The 20,264-nt window shown below is 38.3% G+C and overlaps 1 protein-coding gene across 2 annotated transcripts in view; it reads left to right on the forward strand.

Moving 5' to 3' along the window:
• NUDCD1 (NudC domain containing 1) overlaps positions 1-20,264 on the forward strand; it is a 91,739-nt gene that overhangs the window by 13,731 nt on the left and 57,744 nt on the right. Inside the window, exons 2-3 of one of the 2 annotated variants that reach the window (XM_004011783.5) lie at positions 931-1,085; positions 17,621-17,806. In XM_004011783.5, coding sequence (XP_004011832.2) covers positions 931-1,085; positions 17,621-17,806 — 341 coding nt within the window. The remainder of the gene's footprint in view (positions 1-930; positions 1,086-17,620; positions 17,807-20,264) is intronic. The other variant, XM_012183961.4, reaches the window with a different exon arrangement.

The raw sequence follows: 20,264 nt of genomic DNA on the forward strand, positions 1-20,264 counted from the left end.
AGCAGCCCTGAACTATAAGGGTTTCTATCTACATAGAAGAGAAGGAGGAGTAGGAGGCAGATTTAAAATTGTAGAAGCAGCAGCTAAGAAAGTAGATCTTATAAGTTCTTATAATAAGAACAGTTGTAACTATGTGAGTTGATGGATGTATGTTTTAAATAAGCTTATTTGGTAATCACTTCACAATACATACATATATCATTATGTTGTACACCTTAAACTTATACAATGTTGTATATCGATTATATCTCAGTAAAGCTGGAAAAGGTAAAATTATGAAAGTCTCTAATGCCCTAGTGGAAAAGAAGCACTGTTCTTTGAGTAGGAAACCTTGTTTCTGTTCCAGATATGATATTGTTTTATTCTGTACTCTTGGGAAAGATGTGGTATAACATTACAGTAGTCACCATTTACACTTCATTTGTTTCCATCATTATATAATGAGATAATAAAAACATTCTCTTTATTTCTTAACATGTAGTAAAAATGAATGAGTTCATAGACAGGAAAGGATTATTAGAAATACAAAAACACTTAATAATGTAGTGTACTTAATATTTGCCCAGAAGACAGGGAATCTTTCAATTTTAGAATTTCTCTGTTCTTTATATTCATAATTATTAGGAAGAGGTACCTAAAAGAAAAGAGTGTGGTGTGAAAAGCTCCATCTCCCACAGCACTATACTATAACTTCTGTAAGCAAACGGCCTTGTCAGTTTGATTCACTGTTTACCCCTTGTACACAGTGCCTAGTTGGTGCCCAGAAATTGTTTTTGAGTGAATAATATAAGTAAATTGTCCTGAAGGCCTTGGTAATTAGCGTTCTGGTTTTGTTTTGTTTTGTTTTTCCTTAACTTTGTTGGCATTCTGCAGAAAAGAACAATCTGAGGAAAGCTCTTGGTATTTATGTTTATTTTTCTTATATTTCAGCTGTGGCAGAAGTAAAACTTCGAGATGATCAATATACCCTGGAACACATGCATGCTTTTGGAATGTATAATTACCTACACTGTGATCCATGGTATCAAGACAGTGTCTACTACATTGATAACCTTGGAAGAATTATGAATTTAACAGTGATGCTGGTAAGAAAAAGATCTACAATATTAGAATTTTTCCAATAAATTTGATCCTTAATTTTCACTTTTCATCTGATGGCCACAGAATTGAGGTACACATACCTTTAATATATGGAATCGTATCATCAATTTGTATAAGGTTTCATTTTATTTAATTCAACTTTAATTTTTCCCTTCATTACTGTTACTTTAACTTATTCCTCTCTACTCCTACGAGTAGGCAGTTACTTAATGTATTTTATATCTCAATATTGATGTAACTGTTCATGTCTGCTTTTTCTATGTGAGTTGTTAGCCCTGACTGTGACAGTGGATTTATCTGTGGTTCCCTTTCGGTTCACTTTTGCTTAATGTATTTTTAAGTTTGTTAATTGGGATAGATCTCTTAGGATTGTTTTGTCTGCTGTGGATCAGTCCTTTTAGCGTTATAAAATATCCCCATTTATCTCTGGGCTTTGAGAATAATTACTGTCTTGAAATCTTCTGATATTTAATATAGCTGTCCTGGCTTTTTGTTTGTTTAATTAGTATCTGCCTTTTTCTATTCTTTTTCATTGAGTTTTTAAGTGTTCAGTTCAGTTCAGTCGCTCAGTCGTGTCAGACTCTTTGCAACCCCATGAATTGCGGCACGCCAGGCCTCCCTGTTCATCACTAACTCCCAGAGTTCACTCAGACTCATGTCCATTGAGTCAGTGATGCCTTCCAGCCATCTCATCCTCTGTCGTCCCCTTCTTCTCCTGCCCCCAATCCATCCCAGCATCAGAGTCTTTTCCAATGAGTCAACTCTTCGCACGAGGTGGCCAAAGTACTGGAGCTTCAGCTTTAGCATCATTCCTTCCAAAGAAATCCCAGGGTTGATCTCCTTCAGAATGGACTGGTTGGATCGCCTTGCAGTCCAAGGGACTCTCAACAGTCTTCTCCAACACCACAGTTCAAAAGCATCAATTCTTCGGCGCTCAGCCTTCTTCACAGTCCAACTCTCACGTCTGTACGTGACCACTGGAAAAACCATAGCCTTGACTAGACGGACTTTTGTTAGCAAAGTAATATCTCTGCTTTTGAATATGTTATCTAGGTTGGTCATAACTTTTCTTCCAAGGAGTAAGCGTCTTTTAATTTCATGGCTATAGTCACCATCTGCAGTGACGTTGGAGCCCCCCAAAATAAAGTCTGACACTGTTTCCACTGTTTCCCCATCTATTTGCCATGAAGTGATGGGACCAGATGCCATGATCTTCGTTTTCTGAATGTTGAGCTTTAAGCCAACTTTTTCATTCTCCTCTCTCACTTTCAAGAGGCGTTTTAGTTCCTCTTCACTTTCTGCCATAAGGGTGGTGTCATCTGCATATCTGAGGTTATTGATATATCTCCCAGCAATTTTGATTCCAGCTTGTGCTTCTTCCAACCCAGCGTTTCTCGTGATGTAGTCTGCATATAAGTTAAATAAGCAGGGTGACAATATGCAGCCTTGACGTAGTCCTTTTCCTATTTGGAACCAGTCTGTTGTTCCATGTCCAGTTCTAACTGTTGCTTCCTGCCCTGCATATAGGTTTCTCAAGAGGCAGGTCATGTGGTCTGGTATTCCCATCTCTCTCAGAATTTTCCAGTTTATTGTGATCCATACAGTCAAAGGCTTTGCCATAGTCAATAAAGCAGAAATAGATGTTTTTCTAGAACTCTCTTGCTTTTTCCATGATCCAGCGGATGTTGGCATTTTGATCTCTGGTTCCCCTGCCTTTTCTAAAACCAGCTTGAACATCAGGAAGTTCACGGTTCATGTACTGCTGAAGCCTGGCTTGGAGAATTTTGAGCATTACTTTACTAGTGTGTGAGATGAGTGCAATTGTGTGGGAGTTTGAGCATTTTTGGCACTGCCTTTCTTTGGGATTGGAATGAAAACTGACCTATTCCAGTCCTGTGGCCACTGCTGAGTTTTCCAAGTTTGCTGGCATATTGAGTGCAGCACTTTCACAGCATCATCTTTTAGGATTTGAAATAGCTCAACTGGAATTCCATCACCTTCACTAACTTTGTTCCTAGTGATGCTTTCTAAGGCCCTCTTGACTTCACATTCCAGGATGTCTGGCTCTAGGTGAGTGATCACACCATCGTGATTATCTGGGTCATGAAGCTCTTTTTTGTCCAGTTCTTCCGTGTATTCTTGCCACCTCTTCTTAATATCTTCTGCTTCTGTTAGGTCCATACCATTTCTGTCCTTTATCGAGCCCGTCTTTGCATGAAATGTTCCCTTGGTATCTCCAATTTTCTTGAAGAGATCTCTAGTCTTTCCCATTCTGTTGTTTTCCTCTATTTCTTTGCATTGATCGCTGAGGAAGGTTTTCTTATCTCTCCTTGCTATTCTTTGGAACTCTGCATTCAGATGCTTATATCTTTCCTTTTCTCCTTTGCTTTTCACTTCTCTTCTTTTCACAGCTATTTGTAAGGCCTCCTCAGACAGCCATTTTGCATTTTTGCTTTTCTTTTCCATGGGGATGGTCCCTGTCTCTTGTACAATGTCACAAACCTCCATCCATAGTTCCTCAGGCACTCTGTCTCTCAGATCTGGTCTCTTAAATCTATTTCTCCCTTCCACTGTATAATCATAAGGGGTTTGATTTAGATCATACCTTAATGGTCTAGTGGTTTTCCCCACTTTCTTCAGTTTAAGTCTGAATTTGGCAATAAGGAGTTCATGATCTGAGTGACAGTCAGCTCCCGGTCTTTTTTTGCTGACTGTATAGAGCTTCTCCATCTTTGGCTGCAAAGAATATAATCAGTCTGATGTTGGTGTTGACCATCTGGTGATGTCCATGTGTAGAGTCTTCTCTTGTGTTGTTGGAAGAGGGTGTTTGCTATTACAGTGAATCCAAAGAATGTTTGGAGGTTGTAAAGAACTCACTAGACCTACTCCCATAATTTACATTTTAAGATAACAGGATTAACCAGAAGGTTTTTTCCAGAGACTGTCCTCAAGCATGATACATTATTGTTATATAATCCTAAGGAATCTAGAGGAGAAAGGTTTGTCCTTTGTTCCTCCTTGAGAATTCCAGACCACTCTCTCCTTGGAGACTCCTAGACTTCTTATCAACCTGCCTAGGAGATGACTCTCTCACCTCCATGGCATGGCTCACTCACAGCTCATTGGGTTAGACAAGGTTGTGATTCATGTGATCAGTTTGCTTAGTTTTCTGTGATTGTGGTTTTCATTCTGTCTGCCATCTGATGGATTAGAGGCTTGTGCAAGCTTCCTGATGGGAGGGACTGGCTGTAGAGGAAACTGGGTCTTGTTCTGGTAGGCAAGGCCATGCTTAATTCAGTTCAGTTCGGTCACTCAGTCATGTCTGACACTTTGGGACCCCATGGACTGCAGCATGCCAGGCTTCCCTGTCGATCACCAGCTCCTGGAACCTACTCAAACTCACATCCATCGAGTTGGTGATGCCATCCAACCATCTCATCCTGTCATCCCCTTCTCCTCCTGCCTTCAATCTTTCCCAGCATCAGGGTGTTGTGCAATGAGTTCTTTCCATCAGGTGACCTAAGTATTGGAGTTTCAGCTTTAGCAGCAGTCCTTCCAATGAATATTCAGGATTGGTTACCTTTAGAATGGACTTGTTGGATCTCCTTGCAGTCCAGGGGACTCTAAAGAGTCTTCTCCAATGTCACACTTCAAAAGCATCAATTCAGTGGGGCTCAACTGTCTTTATGGTCCAACTGTCACATTCATACACGAGTACTGGAAAAACCATAGCTTGGCTAGATGGACCTTTGTTGGCTTAGTAATGTCTCTGCTTTTTAATATGCTGTCTAGGTTGGTCATAGCTTTTCTTCCAAGAAGCAAGTGTTTTTTAATTTCATGCTGCAGTCATGATCTGCAGTGATTTTGGAGCCAAAAAAAAAAAAGCCTCTCACTATTTCCATTGTTTCCCTGCCTATTTGCCATGAAGTGATGGGACTGAATGCCTTAATCTTCGTTTTCTGAATGTTGAGCTTTAAGCCAAGTTTTTCACTCTCCTCTTTCACTTTCATCAAGAGGCTCTTTAGTTCTTCATTTTCTGCCATAAGGGTGGTGTCATCTGCATATCTGAGGTTATTGATATTTCGCCCAGTAATCTTGATTTCAGCTTGTTCTTCATGCAGCCCTGCATTTCTCAAATGTACTCAGCATCTAAGTTAAACAAGCAGGGTGACAATATACAGCCTTGGAGGAGGAAATGGCAACCCACTCCAGTATTCTTGCCTGGAGAATCCCATGTACAGAGGAGCCTGGCAGACTACAGTCCATGGGGTCTCACAGAGTCGGACACGACTGAGCGACTGAGCACTACAGTATACAGCCTTGAACTTCTTCCTGATCTGGAACCAGTCTGTTCCATGTACAGTTCTAACTGTTGCTTCTTGCCTGCATACAGGTTTCTCGGGAGGCAGGTCAGGTGGTTTGTGATCCACACAGACAGAGGCTTTGGCATAGTCAATAAAGCAGAAGTAGGTATATTTCTGGAACTCTCTTGCCTTTTCAATAATCCAATGGATGTTGGCAATTTGATCTCTAGTTCCTCTGCCTTTTCTAAATCCAGCTTGAACGTCTGGAAGTTCACGATTCACGTATTGCTGAAGCCTGACTTGGGCAATTTTGAGCATTACTTTACTGGGATATGAGGTGAGTGCAGTCAATGTGGTAGTTTGAACATTCTTTGGCATTGCCTTTCTTTGGGATTGGAATGAAAACATAGCTTTTCCAGTCCTGTGGCCACTGCTGAGTTTTCCAAATTTGCTGGCATGTTGAGTGTAGCACTTTCACAGTGTCATCTTTCAGGATTTGAAATAGCTCCATTGGAATTCTATCACCTCCACTAGCTTTGTTCTTAGTGATGCTTCCTAAGGCCCACTTGACTTCACATTCCAGGATGTCTGCCTCTAGGTGAGTGATCACACCATCATTGTTATCTGGGTCATGAAAGGCCATGCTCAGTAAGTCTTTAATCCAGTTTTCTGCTGATGGGTGGGGTTGTGTTCCCTCCCTGTAGTTTAGCCTGAGGGGTAATGGCAGTAATGGGCACCTCCTTCAAAAAGACTTAGGCTGTCACACTCAGTGCCCCTGACCCCACGGCAGGCCACTGTTGACCCACGCCTCTGCCAGAGACTCAGGCAAGTCTGGCTTGGTCTCTTGTGGGGTCACTGCCCGTTTCTCCTGGGTCCTGGTGCACAAAAGGTTTCATTGTGGTATTTTTAATTGTTAGTGTAGAGATTGTAGTACTCATCCTTAACTTATCCTAGTTTTCTTTTAATTAATGTTATTCTACTGAAAAAACAATGTAAAAACCCTACAGTACTATAACTCCTTTACTTCCTTTTCCATCCTTTGAGCTATTGTCATACTTTTTGCTTCTTCATATGTTGTAAACTTCATAATACATTGTTAAGTAATCAGTGGTCTGTTAATAGTTTCCTGACTGCTTTTTGCTCTTTCCAGCTTTCCTCTGTATTTCATCTACAGAATCTAATTTGTTTACTCTTAACACCTCTCATTTAAAGTCCTTAAATGTTTCCTTTATGGCAAGGAACACACTTTTTAACATGTAATTTTAAAATAGGTAATGCATTCATGTGATTTTAAAAAAACAAATTAAAAAAGATATTTAGTAAAGTCTTTCTAACCCTGGTTTTATCTTTCCGTTCCCTCTATTATTTCTTTTTACTAATTTCTTGATATATTCTTCCAGAGGTGGATTTGTGTGTGTGTGTTTGGTTTTTATTTTTCTGGCAAGTATAAGCATAAAGTGATATATTTGTTTAAGAAATACAAACTCTTCACCTTGGCAACTGTAGCCTATTATGCCCTTTTCTCCAGCTTTGTCTTTCACCACTTGGTACACTGCATTCTAACAATACCATGTGACTAAAACCTGCCCTGCATCCCTCTGCTTCCAGCCGTTTCTTTACCTTCTCTCTGATTGCTGTCTCGGGCTGCTTCACAGTCTTCACTTAAGTTTCAGCTGTTTCATCTAGGAAGCTTACCCTGAGGTCCTCCCTTTCCTCCTCCAGGATATGCAAACCATTAGTCTCAGATCTGCGTGGACTGTGAGTTTTTCTGCATAGGGCTAGATAATAAATGTTGCAGGGTTTATGGACCAGTCTTAAGTCACAGCTGCTCAGTTTTGCTATAGTAGTGTGTGAAAATGGCAATTCACAATATGTAAGCAGTGAGTGTGGTTGAATTCCAATAAAACTTTATTTACAAAGACAACAGGCTAATTTTTAGGCTTACGGAGTATAACTTGCCAACCCTTGATCTAGGCTGTGTGTCTTATATTTTTATAATCCTAGCAGCCAACAGAAGGCTTACTTAGTATGTTTATAAAATGGATAACAGTTCCTTAAAGTTTGCTGGCTTTACACTTTTGATATTATCTTATTATTCCTTCTTCAGGTAAAAGTGTGAGTCTCGTTTGTTGAGATAGTATTACTGAATAAGAAATATTTATTTCTCTTCAACAAACATTTATTGAATTACTGCTACCTGTCACCATGGAAGTTAGGATCAGATGTAGAAATAGTGTGGAGGAGGAAATAGTTTACTACTATGATGGTCAGGCTGAACGACTTCACTTTCACTCTTCACTTTCATGCATTGGAGAAGGAAATGGCAACCCACTCCACTGTTCTTGCCTGGAGAATCCCAGGGACGGGGGAGCCTGGTGGGCTGCTGTCTGTGGGGTCGCACAGAGTTGGACACGACTGAAGTGACTTAGCAGCAGCAGCATGCGTGGTCAGGAGAGGGATGTCAGCAGGGTCACAGGGCCAAAAGCTTGGTTTTATCAGTTCACTCATTGATAATCATGATTTTGGATACTAATTCCAATTCAAATCACAAGATTGGAAATCTAGAGAATTAAAGTTCATGACTGCATTTGAAATACTGTAGATAAGCAATGTGGCCTACTTATCAGTATCCTTTTCTTCTATTGAAAAATTTCCTTAGGAAATAAAATTATTTTATTTGGTGGCTTTTTTTCTGTAATTTTTTTTTTTTTGGATAGCTTTCTTGACATGGAATCAGAGCAAAGACTAATACATCTTTGATTCCTTATCCTGTCCCATTGTCTAGCTTCTAATAATTCATTATAGTTCCTTATTTGGTTTAGTGTGTCTTTGCCTATCTGTTGACTCATTAAAGACACTATATACACATACACTCTATATACACTGTGTGCTGGGATAGTGTGTGCAGGCCAGATAGCCTGTGCACATACACGTTTACTCTCTGGCCCATATATGATCATGCACATCCATACTCTGCATATGCTTAAAGAGTCTGTTATGCTTTGTTTCAGAAGACAAATCTATAATCTGGAGAGTCTTTAAGAATATTGACTTATGGAGCCTCAGTCAGTCTAATTTATACTGTTCACATGACATTCAAAATGTTTATTGAATACGTAGTATATGTTACGCATTATTGTAGACACTGAGAATGCTGCAGTGTACAAAGTAAAGTCTCTTCTAGTTTATTAATTTCCAGTAGAATGTGAACTGAACTGCTTCTTTCCTGGCTTTCCCAATTTGAACTTGACGTTGAAATAACAACCTTTTTAGTATGTTTGTACATGTTCAAAGCAATGTACATATTTCTAAATGTAGTCTACATTTAAATATGTTTAACTTCCTAGTAAATTAGAAAGTCCCCCACCCCCACCCTCCACCCTTGGAAATCAATAAGGAAGCCATAATTTTGAATGCATGACTTCTGGGAAAATTTCTACAAGTGGCATTCTTTCCTGGTTCTCAGTTGTCATTCTCATCCCTGAATTTTTTTTAGCACTTCATATGTATTCTCTTTTAGGCAATTGGATTACAAAGTCCTTTTAACTATTTAGTTGAAAAGACACAATATACACTCTAAATATAGTTTATTAGATGTTCTATTGAGAAGACCTACATATATCTATATACGTTTTTTTCTCCCCCCAACTAGTGACAGCCGTATGCTTGAGTGAGAATCCCCTGACCCGAATGCTAGTTTTTGCAAATCTCCTGGGCTTCCAGATGTCCCCAGAGAGGAGTCCTTTGGTTTCTTGTCTGAGACATATAAGGCCTGACTGTGGCTTTCTGGTATCCAAAGAAAAGAATCTGTAGTCTCATCTTTTGATAGGTGGGCATTTGCTGATTCCTCTGTTTTTCTTTCTGTGGTGTCCTTTACTCCTGTGGTTACTGGGCCTGAAGGCCAGAGTCAGTCTAATTAAAACTTTCAATAGAGAAATCTCATTTTTTGATAGAGTGAATTTATATTAATTTGGGAAGAATTGGCATTTTGTGAACTTTCTATTTTTTACCCAAGAACATGGTGTGTGTCCTTTCATTTATTTATATTTTGTTTTATATCCTTAAAGTAGTATTTTTATCATTTTCCTTTGGTCTTATGCTCAAGTTTAATTTTGACTATTTTATGGTTTTTGCCTCTCGTTAATAGAATATAGTTTTTTCTGTTTTCTTTCCTAGAGGTTTATTGATAGACTATTTATTGTGTAAGCAGTCCCCTTAATTTATAATTCAGTAATTTTTACCTGTTCCCATTTAGGCTTTCAAAATTGATAGTTCCATCATTAGCAAAAGGAAATGGTTTTGTGTCTCCTTTTCTAGTGTTTGTGAAAGTAGAAAAAAATTCCTGTGTCATTTCCTTTTTGTCTTCTTGAAGAACCTCTGAGACATTGTTGAATAATAATGTTTACCTTTTGATTTTAATTGTAATGGCTTTTAAATGACTTTTTAAATGACCAACTCACTGTTGGTTTTAGATAGCTCAGTTGGTAAAGAATCCACCTGCAGTGCAGGAGACCCCAGTTCAATTCCTGGCTCAGAAAGATCCGCTGGAGAAGAGATAGGCTATCCACTCCAGTATTCTTGGGCTTCCCTTGTGGCTCAACTGGTAAAGAGTCTGCCCACAATGGAGGAGACCTGAGTTTGATCCCTGCGTTGGGAAGATCCCCTGGAGAAGGGAATAGCTACCCACTCCAGTATTCTGACCTGGAGAATTCCATGGACTGTACAGGCCATATCCTTGCAAAGAGTTGGACATGACTGAGTGACTTTCACTTTATTGTTGTAAACTTGCTTCTTTCAGTTTCTATTGAATATTTTTATTATGCCTGATGAATTTTATTGCATGCCTTTTCAGAACCCACCTATTGTTAATGTATCAGTATAGTAAATTAAATTGATATAATTCTAAAAATTTCTTAATTTCTTAAGTTCCTCAAATAAATTTTAGGTTAGAATGCATTATTCTTTTGATACCTTATTGGTTCTATTTGCTGACATTTTATTTATAATATTTGTATTTGTTTTCACAAGTTATATTGTTTTTTTATGTTTCGTTGATAACAGATTTTGATTAAAGTTTTGCTGGCTTCCTTGAATTGTAGAGTTTTCTGGAACTGGAATAGTTTAGGATTGGAGTAATCTGCTCTTTATATATTAAATAAAGATTCTCTTCAGACCTGATATATATCTTCTTCTTTTTAATGGTAATTCTCTGACCACCTATCCAGTTTATTCTGTTGTAATTGGTTTACTCAAACTCTGTTTCGTGGATAGTACTGTATATTTTTTCTAGGAAAAAAATTATCTTTTCTCTCTTTCCTTTCATTTTCCTCTTTTTCCTTAATCAAACTTTATAAGGATATCATTATTTTATTTTTAAAAACCATATTTGGGATTGTTTTAGTTTTTTGCTTAAGTCAGCTTTTTGTCTTTGGTTTTCAAACTGTATTGCACATCAGAATCATTTGGAGCAATTGATCAAAACCAAAAGCTAATTTCTGGTTGTGGTTCCCAAAGATTCTGATTCAGTTTGTTAGGGTTGGTTGTGGTCTGGGAATCTTCATTTTATCAAACATTGCAGATCGCTTTGCTTCTGGTCTAGTGACCAAGTTTTGTGAAACTCTGCACCAGTGGTACAGAAGAATACCACACTAACTTCTTATTTTTTTGATCAGCAACAAAGGAAATCAGCTTGCTCTTTGAACTATATTGGGAGCAGGTGGAGAGTATTGGCTGCTGTAGTTATACATTGGCTTTTTTTTTTTTTTTAAGTGAAAACAATTCTTACATAACTTTTATTGTCTGAGGCACACATGCACAAATCTCAAGGAGGTTTTTATTTGTGGCTGATTTAGAAAAATTACCATCCTTGTTAATTTGGGCTAAACATTATTGTGGTCACAGTGAATGAAGGCTGTAGGGCCTAAGAAAGGAAATCCACAAGTCGTTTAACCTTTAGATTTTTTCAGGAGCCAGCAGGTGGCAGCAGTGCAACACAGGTTTATAGAGGCATTGTGTTGATAAGGTCCAAATCAGCAGTTTGTGGGTGTGTTTGCTCAGTTGTGTCAGACTGCAGCCTGCCAGACTCCTCTGTCCATGGATTCTCCAGGCAAGAATACTGGAGTGGGTTGCCATTTCCTTCTCCAGGGGATCTTCCCAACCCAGGGATCGAACCTGCTTCTCCTGTGTCTCCTGCATTGGCAGGCAGATTCTTTACCACTGAGCCACCTGGGAATCTCAGCCACAAGCCACTGAGCCAGCTTGTGGTTTACAGTCCTTAATTTCAGAAAAATGTCAGTTGAAAGGAAGTTCACGTAGGAAGTAGAAAAATTCCAGTTCCTTAGAAAAGCAAAAAAAAAAAAAAGTGTTTAAAATTTGATTCTTTATTATATTGTCATTTTATCATATTAGGGCTTAAAGTACTGTGTTCTGTTTCTTAATATTTAGGGGATTAATTCTGTCCTAATTTCTTATATCTGAAAAACTCATGTTTTTGGTAATAAAGAGCATCATCTTGTGATGCCTCTTTAAATTGCATGTAAAGATCCAGAGGAGAGTTACTGGTTCCATCTGAAGTGTGCACTTGTGAGACTGTCTCAGAGTTACTGGTTACAGCTACTTGCTAGTCTAGCTCAGTTATTTACCAGTATATTCTTATCTAGACCTGAGTCCAGCATATGTTCTACAGTTGAGTTTACTAGCAGGGAGCCGGTGATTTATCTGGTTAAAAAAAATGAAAGGTGTAAAGTTCTTGGAACTGTGTGTGCTTAATACACTATTGAAAGCTTTGTGGTACATAAAGACATTACTTAATCAAATTACAATTCATTTAAAACACCTTTCCTTAAAGTTCTAGCAAAAAAGTGGGGGAAAGAAGAAGGATATGGGAAGACTTTTTTTCCTTCCAAATAGTTATTAGTGATAAAAATCTTTCTGCAGAAAAACATCACTCCATTTTAAAAGGGCAAGTTTTTAAATATCAGTGTCTAATAGTAAATGGCATCCTTGTTTAGTTAGACTATATTTTTTTTAAACTTCAGTAGTGTTTTCTATAAATGTACATGTATTAGAAAAAAGCTTTGTTAGTTAAGAGCTTGTCTTCTTGTAGCAGTAATTAAGATTTCCTGTTTTAAGATGTTTTCATAAATATGTAGTTCATGTATTAGTACTAATTTGCTGTTTGTTTAGAGTGTCATTTGTACACAATATGTGGACAGTGATATTTTTGTGATACATTTTATTGACTCAGGAATCTAATTAAAATACTGTATAATGTATTAGCCTGAAAGAAAAACTGAATATAGTAGTTTCGTTCATACTAGAGGGTTTTTTTTTGGGGGGGAGGTGTTACTTTATAAGTTGCATTCACTTCTGACATATCATTTGTTTAGAAAAACTTGAGAATTGATTTCTTCTTAAGAAAGTGTGGAAGATAGGAAAGACCAATTTTTGGAGTGCAGTCAACCAATATTTGAATATTGGCCCTCCCATTTCTAGCACTGGAGTTATAGGCAAATTATTTATTTTTTTTGAGCAGAGCTTTTTATATTTTTCAAGTAGGATAATAATTTCAACTTCATAAGGTTTGGAAATAATTAATGAGATGGCAAAAGTCAAAGCAGTTATTTAATACAATACTGTACATTATTATCATTCAAGAAGTACTTCATTTATCATTGAAATTTTAATTCGTTCACAATTCAGCTGTGTAATGTTATCTCAGAATGATTGTCAACAGCTTTGAACATAGTAATGTTAACTTTTTTTTTGACTGGAAGAAGAAATTGATTGGTTGGGAACAGGACATTATAGATGCTAATTACATAAAGCTTTATTATTAAGACACTGTAAAACTGTTAATGGAGGGTATTCAGAAATAATTTAGTACTCTAATTTGATTTATTAATGCAGAAGAAAATATTTTGTTGCCTACAGTCCATTTAAAATTAAAATATTCTGAAAACTAGATTTCAAAGATCAGGAACATTTTAGGTTCTTTCACATAAACTATCATTTAGCTTCGAGATAACTGTGTTTTCTTTTGCATTTTTAATTTAATTATTTTGGCTTCACATATATATACTTGAATATCTTTATCATTCTATTGGATGTTGCACTCATTTATTGGTAATCGTATTCCATGGGGTCGCAAAGAGTTGGACACGACTAAGTGACTGACATTCACATCCAATAATCAGATGCCTAGCAGTCTCAGTTATGTGAAGCCTTGTATTTAAAAGAAGATGGCTTAAAGCCATCTTTAGGATGGAGTATGAAATGAAGAATGATTGCTTCCTAACAATGATTCCCTGGCTTAGATGTTGTGAAGGGCATGTAGTGGGGGAGACCACTAGAAACTTTGCTTTGTAACACCTATTTTGAGGAAGAAGTTGCATTTTATTTTAACTTATTCATATCTTTTAATTATGTATATCACATGTAAATTATTCAGTGCTTTTAAAAAAAAAGCAATGTATTGAAGCAGTAATAGCAATTTCCCCTTGACCACCAGTTTCCTTTACCACCAGATCTCGTTTTCGTTTCTAATGGTAAACGCTGGAATACCCCGGTCTGTCTATAACTTACTCTGTGCTGTCATATCACAGTGTTTGTTCCAACATATGTGGATTTATGTGTTTTCTGCATCTGCATTTTTTTTTCAGTCATTATCTTGGAGATCTTTTTAATGTATTATAAATCTACTTCAGGGGACTTGGTGGTCTGGTAGTTAAGACTTTGCCTTCCAGTGAAGGGGGTGCAGGTTTTCAGTCCCTGGTCAGGGAGCCAAGATCCCACATGCCTCACAGACAGAAAACATAAAACAGAAGCAATAGTATAACAAATTCAACAAAGACTTTACAAATGGGCCAACATTTTTAAACAAAGACTAAAAAAATCTTAAAAAATTAAATCTACTTTAGTATAACTACGTTATTTGGTATTCCAAAGGATGGTTATGCCAGTTAACCGCTCATCTGCCAGTGTTCTCCAGACAGAGATGCCAGGTACACGTTTATATTTGAACACACTGGATTTATTACTTTGTGAAGCAGAGGAGGGATGTGTACGATGGGGAACCACAGGCTGTCTCAGTAAGAGGATGTTAGAAAGGACATTGTAGGATTAGGCTTGTATTGGATGGTTTGGGGAGAGGATTTTAGAAACTGGGGCTTTGCTCTGGGTTGGCTACTGTTAGGAAACTGGATAATTCCATGATGGGTATCTTAGTAAGTCTTGTCCAGAAGGAGGGAAGACTGGACCAAGGCTTAAGCTGTGATAAGTGATATTGGCATGGATTAGGATCCTCTTTGTGGCTCTGACAACATTCATATTTTATATGTATTCAGTTACCATTATGGCGTGATGCTGTTTTTCTCTTGTTTGGTCATAATGACAGAGGTCACGCAGTGTCCTTGTCTGATGATGATGTTCTGTGAAATTGTTTATCAGGAGAATATAGCTGTTAGTGTCACTAGCTCATAGCAAAGCCAAGTCCTCGCTGATACTGCCAGGCTAGCACTGGGCTGTCAGGTGCTGCTGTTCTCTTCCTCACTATTGATAAACGACTAGATTGTATCTTAGTTTTTATTAGCACATTTTGTCATTTTCATCATTAAAGTAAACATTCTTGTTATGTGGATCTTAGTGTACCTGTGCAAGTATTCTAGAAGTGGAATTGTATTTGTTGTTGTTTAGTCACTAAGTCATGCCCAACTCATTTGCAACCCCATGGACTGTAGCCCACCAGGCTCCTCTGTCCATGGGATTCTCCAGGCAAGAATACTGGAGTGGGTCGCCAGTCTCTTCTCTGGAGGGTCTTCCCAGCCCAGGGATAGAACCCACGTCTCCTGCATGGGCAGGCAGATTCTTTACCACTGAGCCACCTGGGAAGCCCACTAAAGGGTATGTAACCCATCATAAAATTTGATTTATAATAATTGCGAACAGCCTATACTTCTGTTCCTACCAACAGGGCACTTTAGCCAAGAACAGACATTAACAGTCTAAGATTTTTTTTTCCTGGCTAATGGAGGTATCATTTGGCCTTTTTTTCCCAAACCATAGTTTTCCTGTTCATATTCTTTTACTATGAAAAAAATGATAACCTTGTCATTCTTGTTGAGTTTTAAAGGTATTTTGTATGTTACTAGTACTGTGTTATATTTGTGGCAAGTATTTGTCTTCTTACCTCCTGTATGTCTTTTATTTACTCATAAGAAGGCTTTCTCCACCCTGAGATTATTAAAACAATCTTCTAACAAAGCTACTTTACTTTTCTGTTAAAACATTTAGATTATTGATCTATCTGGAATAAGGAATGTTTTTGTATGTTCTTTTTTCCCCTAAAATTCCCTAATGTTCCACTACTATTTGTTGACTAGTCCATTTCTTTCACAATAATTGGAAATTCAACATCATGTTCTAAATGCCTATACAGGCATTAGCTTGCAGTAAAATTTCTCTTGCTTGCCTTTCACTTAGCTGACTGGATTAACTGATATTCTCTATTCTTTTTTAATAACTTACTGACTGAAGACCACAGTAAGTTTGATATGTATTGCTAGTAGGCTGCTCAGTTCTCTCCTGTTATAATTCTGTTTCTGCTAGCTGAGTTTTACATCAGTAATAATCAGATTTTCTCATTCTAAAAACTTGTCAACTGTGTTTGTCAATGCATTTTCATTATTTAATGCAGTATTATATAAATCAGTAAGATATGAGTACAAAAAGAAGGAAAGGTGCCCTTTAAAAAAACACAGAATTGCATGCTTTAGAAGAAACAATAGGTCACTAAAAAACTTGAGGCTAATAAGGACATAGTTTAATTAATTAAATCTTTTTTAGTGTATGTATATATATATTAATCTAAACAGTTCTAGAAGCAGGGAATGAAATATAAGAAAAGTGAAAGTCGCTCAGTTGCATCCAACTTTTGGTGACCCTGTGGACTATACAGTCCATGGAATTCTCCAGGCCAGAATACTGGACTGGGTAGCCTTTCCTTTCTCCAGGGGATCTTCCCAACCCAGGGATTGAATACAGGTCTCCCACATTGCAGGCAGATTCTTTACCGACTGAGCCACCAGACAAACCCTGAAATATATCAGTCAAGGATTATTTCTGTACTACAGGAAAACCTGTTAACTAATAACTATAACAAGAATAAAAATTGAATTGAATACAGTTTGGTGTATGAGGGGAAGTTTATTTTCTGAGTTGTAGCCCTTTTTTATGTATTTTCTTGTAAAACATTTTAATGATGTAATCCATCTCGCTGCTTTATCTTATGGCCTTCCCAGATGGTTCAGTAGTAAAGAATCCACCTGCCAGTGCAGGAGATATGCAAGAGACACGGATTGGATCTCTCGGTCGGGAAGGTCACTTGGAGGAGGAAATAGCAAGCTACTCCAGTATTCTTGCCTGAGAAAATCCCATGGAGAGAGGAGCCTGGTGGGCCACAATCACTGGGGTCACAGCGAGTCGGACACGACTGAGCATGAAGCATGAGACACTAAGTGTATAAGGACATATATATATATATACACAATAAAAATATGTTAACAAAAACGCAAGTTGTTAATAGCATAACATAGTATTTTCATACCACAGAGATGTCTGTGTAGGAATTTAGAGCACGATGTGTTATTTCCAATTAGTTAAAATACTGCTCGTTAATTTTAAACTTCAGAATGAAGACTAGATTACTGCATTGCATTAGTTATCTACTGCTGTGTAATAAATTACTTCAGGACTTAGTAACTTGAAACAGTAAACGTTTGTCTTCTCACAGTTTCAGTGAGAAATCAGAATGGCTTAGCCAAGATGTCAAGAGAATGTAGCCAAGATGTCAGCCACAACTGCAGTGGTCCAAAAGCCTGACTAGAGCTGAAGGGTACACTTCTGAACTTCACTCAGGGGCTGCTGCTGGTGGTTGTCAGGAGCCCTGAGTGCCTCCTCACATGGGTCTGTCACGTACAATTGAAGAGAAAGAGCAAGGTACAAGATGTACAGTCTTGTACGACCTAACCTAAAAAGTCACATACCGTCACTTCTGTTTGTTACAAGTGAGCTAGTGGGACAGCTCGTACTCACGCAGGGGACTTGGGCACCTACTTGTGAAGAGGAGAATAACCAGTGCACTGCTGATATTTTTATTCTGTGTGTGTTTGTGTCAAGGAGAGGGAGGGATTCATTCTTAATGTTCGTCTTCTGTTTAGGATACTGCCTTAGGAAAACCACGAGAGGTGTTTCGACTTCCTACAGATTTGACAGCATGTGACAATCGCCTTTGCGCATCCATCCATTTCACGTCTTCTACCTGGGTTACTTTGTCAGATGGGACTGGAAGACTGTATCTCATTGGAACAGGTGAACGTGGAAATAGTGCTTCTGAAAAATGGGAGGTGAGTTGTTTTGTTTTTCTTTAGACTTAATGCTGAGTATGGAAAGTATATTCTAATTAGATCTTAATGATTTTGAAATAACACCTTTTTAGGGATGGTTTACATGTGACCTCTTGATTTTTATAATATATAGTATTTTGGATATCTTTTAAATAGAATGTTTACCTTTTGTGAAACTGATATATTAGCTATTCCTGTTTTGATCTGGGGTGAGTACAGTTGTCAAGACTTGCATTTGTTTTTCAGCAAATACCAATTGAGTTCTTCTCAAGTGTAAAGCAGCACCTTAAGCATTGACCTTGCTGCCTTCTTTTTTGTAAAGAGTTGGCCAGAGAATTACATTGTCATGTCTTTTCTCCTTTTCTCATGTTTTATTCTCAAATATATTTATGAGCCTAGCATGCTTCTACTGCACCACTTGGCTGTCTGATATGTTTAAACTAGTCAAATAGTAACAATTAGAAAAATATACCATAGCATCAGTTCAGTCGCTCAGTCGTGTCCGACTCTTTGCGACCCCATGGACTGCAGCACACCAGGCTTCCCTGTCCATCACCAACTCTGGAGCTTACTCAAACTCATGTCCAAAGAGTCGGTGATGCCATCCAACCATCTCATCCTCTGTCGTGCCCGTCTCCTCCTGCCTTCACTCTTTCTCACCATCAGGGTCTTTTCCAGGGAGTAACTGCTTTGTGTCAGGTGGCCAAAGTATTGGAGTTTTAGCTTCACCATCAGTCTTTCCAGTGAATATTCGGGACTGATTTGCTTTAGTATGTACTGGTTGAATCTCCTTGCAGTCCAAGGGACTCTCAGGAGTCTTCTCCAACACCACAGTTCAAAAGCATCGATTCTTTGGCACTCAGCTTTCTTCACAGTCCAACTCTCACATCCATACGTGACTACTGGAAAAACCATAGCTTTGACTAGATGGACATTTGTTGGCAAAGTAATGTCTCTGCTTTTTAATATGCCTAGGTTAGGCATAGCTTTTCTTCCAAGGAACAAGCGTCTTTTAATTTCATGGCTGCAGTCACCATCTGCAGTGATTTTGAAGCCCCCAAAAGTAAAGTCTCTCACTCTTTCCATTGTTTCCTTGTCTTTTTGCCATGAAGTGATGGGACTGGTTGCCATGATCTTAGTTTTCTCAATGTTGAGTTTTAAGCCAACATTTTCCCTCTCCTCTTTCACTTTCGTCAAGAGGCTCTTTAGTTCTTCTTGACATTCTGCCATAAGGGTGGTGTCATCTGCATATCTTTGGTTTTTGATATTTCTCCAGGCAGTTTTGATTCCAGCTTGTGGTTCATCCAGCCTGGCATTTCTCGTGATGTATAATGCATAAAAGTTAAATAAGCAGGCTGACAGGATACAGCCTTGATGTACTGCTTTCCTGATTTGGAACCAGTCTGTTGTTCCATGTCCAGTTCTAATTGTTGCTTTTTGACCTGCATACAGGTTTCTCAGGAGGCAGGTCATGTGGTCTGGTATTCCCATCTCTTGAATTTTCCACAGTTTGTTGTAATCCACATGGTAAAAAGTGTTTGGGGTAGTCAATAAAGCAGAAGTAGATGTTTTTCTGGTATTCTCTTGCTTTTTCAATGATCCAACGGATGTTGGCAGTTTGATCTCTGGTTCCTCTGCCTTTTCTAAATCCAGCTTGAACATCTGGAAGTTCACAGTTCACGTATTGCTGAAGGCTGGCCTGGAGAATTTTGAGCATTACTTAACTAGCGTGTGAAATGAGTGCAATTGTGTGGTAGTTTGAGCATTCTTTGGCATTGCCTTTCTTTGGGATTGGAATGAAAATTGACCTTTTCCAGTCCTGTGGCCACCGCTGAGTTTTCCAAGTTTGCTGGCATATTGAATGCAGCACTTTCACAGCATCATCTTTCAGGATTTGAAATAGCTCAACTGTAATTCCAACACCTCCACTAGCTTGTTCCTAGTGATGCTTCCTAAGCCCCACTTGACTTCCCACTCCAGGATGTCTGGCTCTAGGTGAGTGATCACACCATCGTGGTTATCTGGGTCGTGAAGATCGTTTTTGTGTACTTCTTCTGTGTATCCTTGCCACCTCTTCTTAATATCTTCTGATTCGGTTAGGTCCAGACCATTTCTGTCCTTTATCGAGCCCATCTTTGCATGAAATGTTCCTTGGTATCTCTAATTTTCCTGAAGAGATCTCTAGTCTTTCCCATTCTATTGTTTACCTCTATTTCTTTGCACTGATCACTGAAGAAGGCTTTCTTATCCTTGCTATTCTTTTTGGAACTTTGCATTCAAATGGTTATATCTTTCCTTTTCTCCTTTGCCGTTAGTTTCTCTTCTTTTCTCAGCTATTTGTAAGGCCTCCCCAGACAACCATTTTGGTTTTTTGCATTTCTTTTTCCTTAGGGATGGTCTTGATTTCTGTCTCCTGTACAATGTCACAAACCTCATTCCATAGTTCTTCTGGCACTCT

This window comes from Ovis aries, chromosome 9 (assembly GCF_016772045.2).
Source record: "Ovis aries strain OAR_USU_Benz2616 breed Rambouillet chromosome 9, ARS-UI_Ramb_v3.0, whole genome shotgun sequence".
In the NCBI taxonomy this organism is placed as follows: domain Eukaryota; kingdom Metazoa; phylum Chordata; class Mammalia; order Artiodactyla; family Bovidae; genus Ovis; species Ovis aries.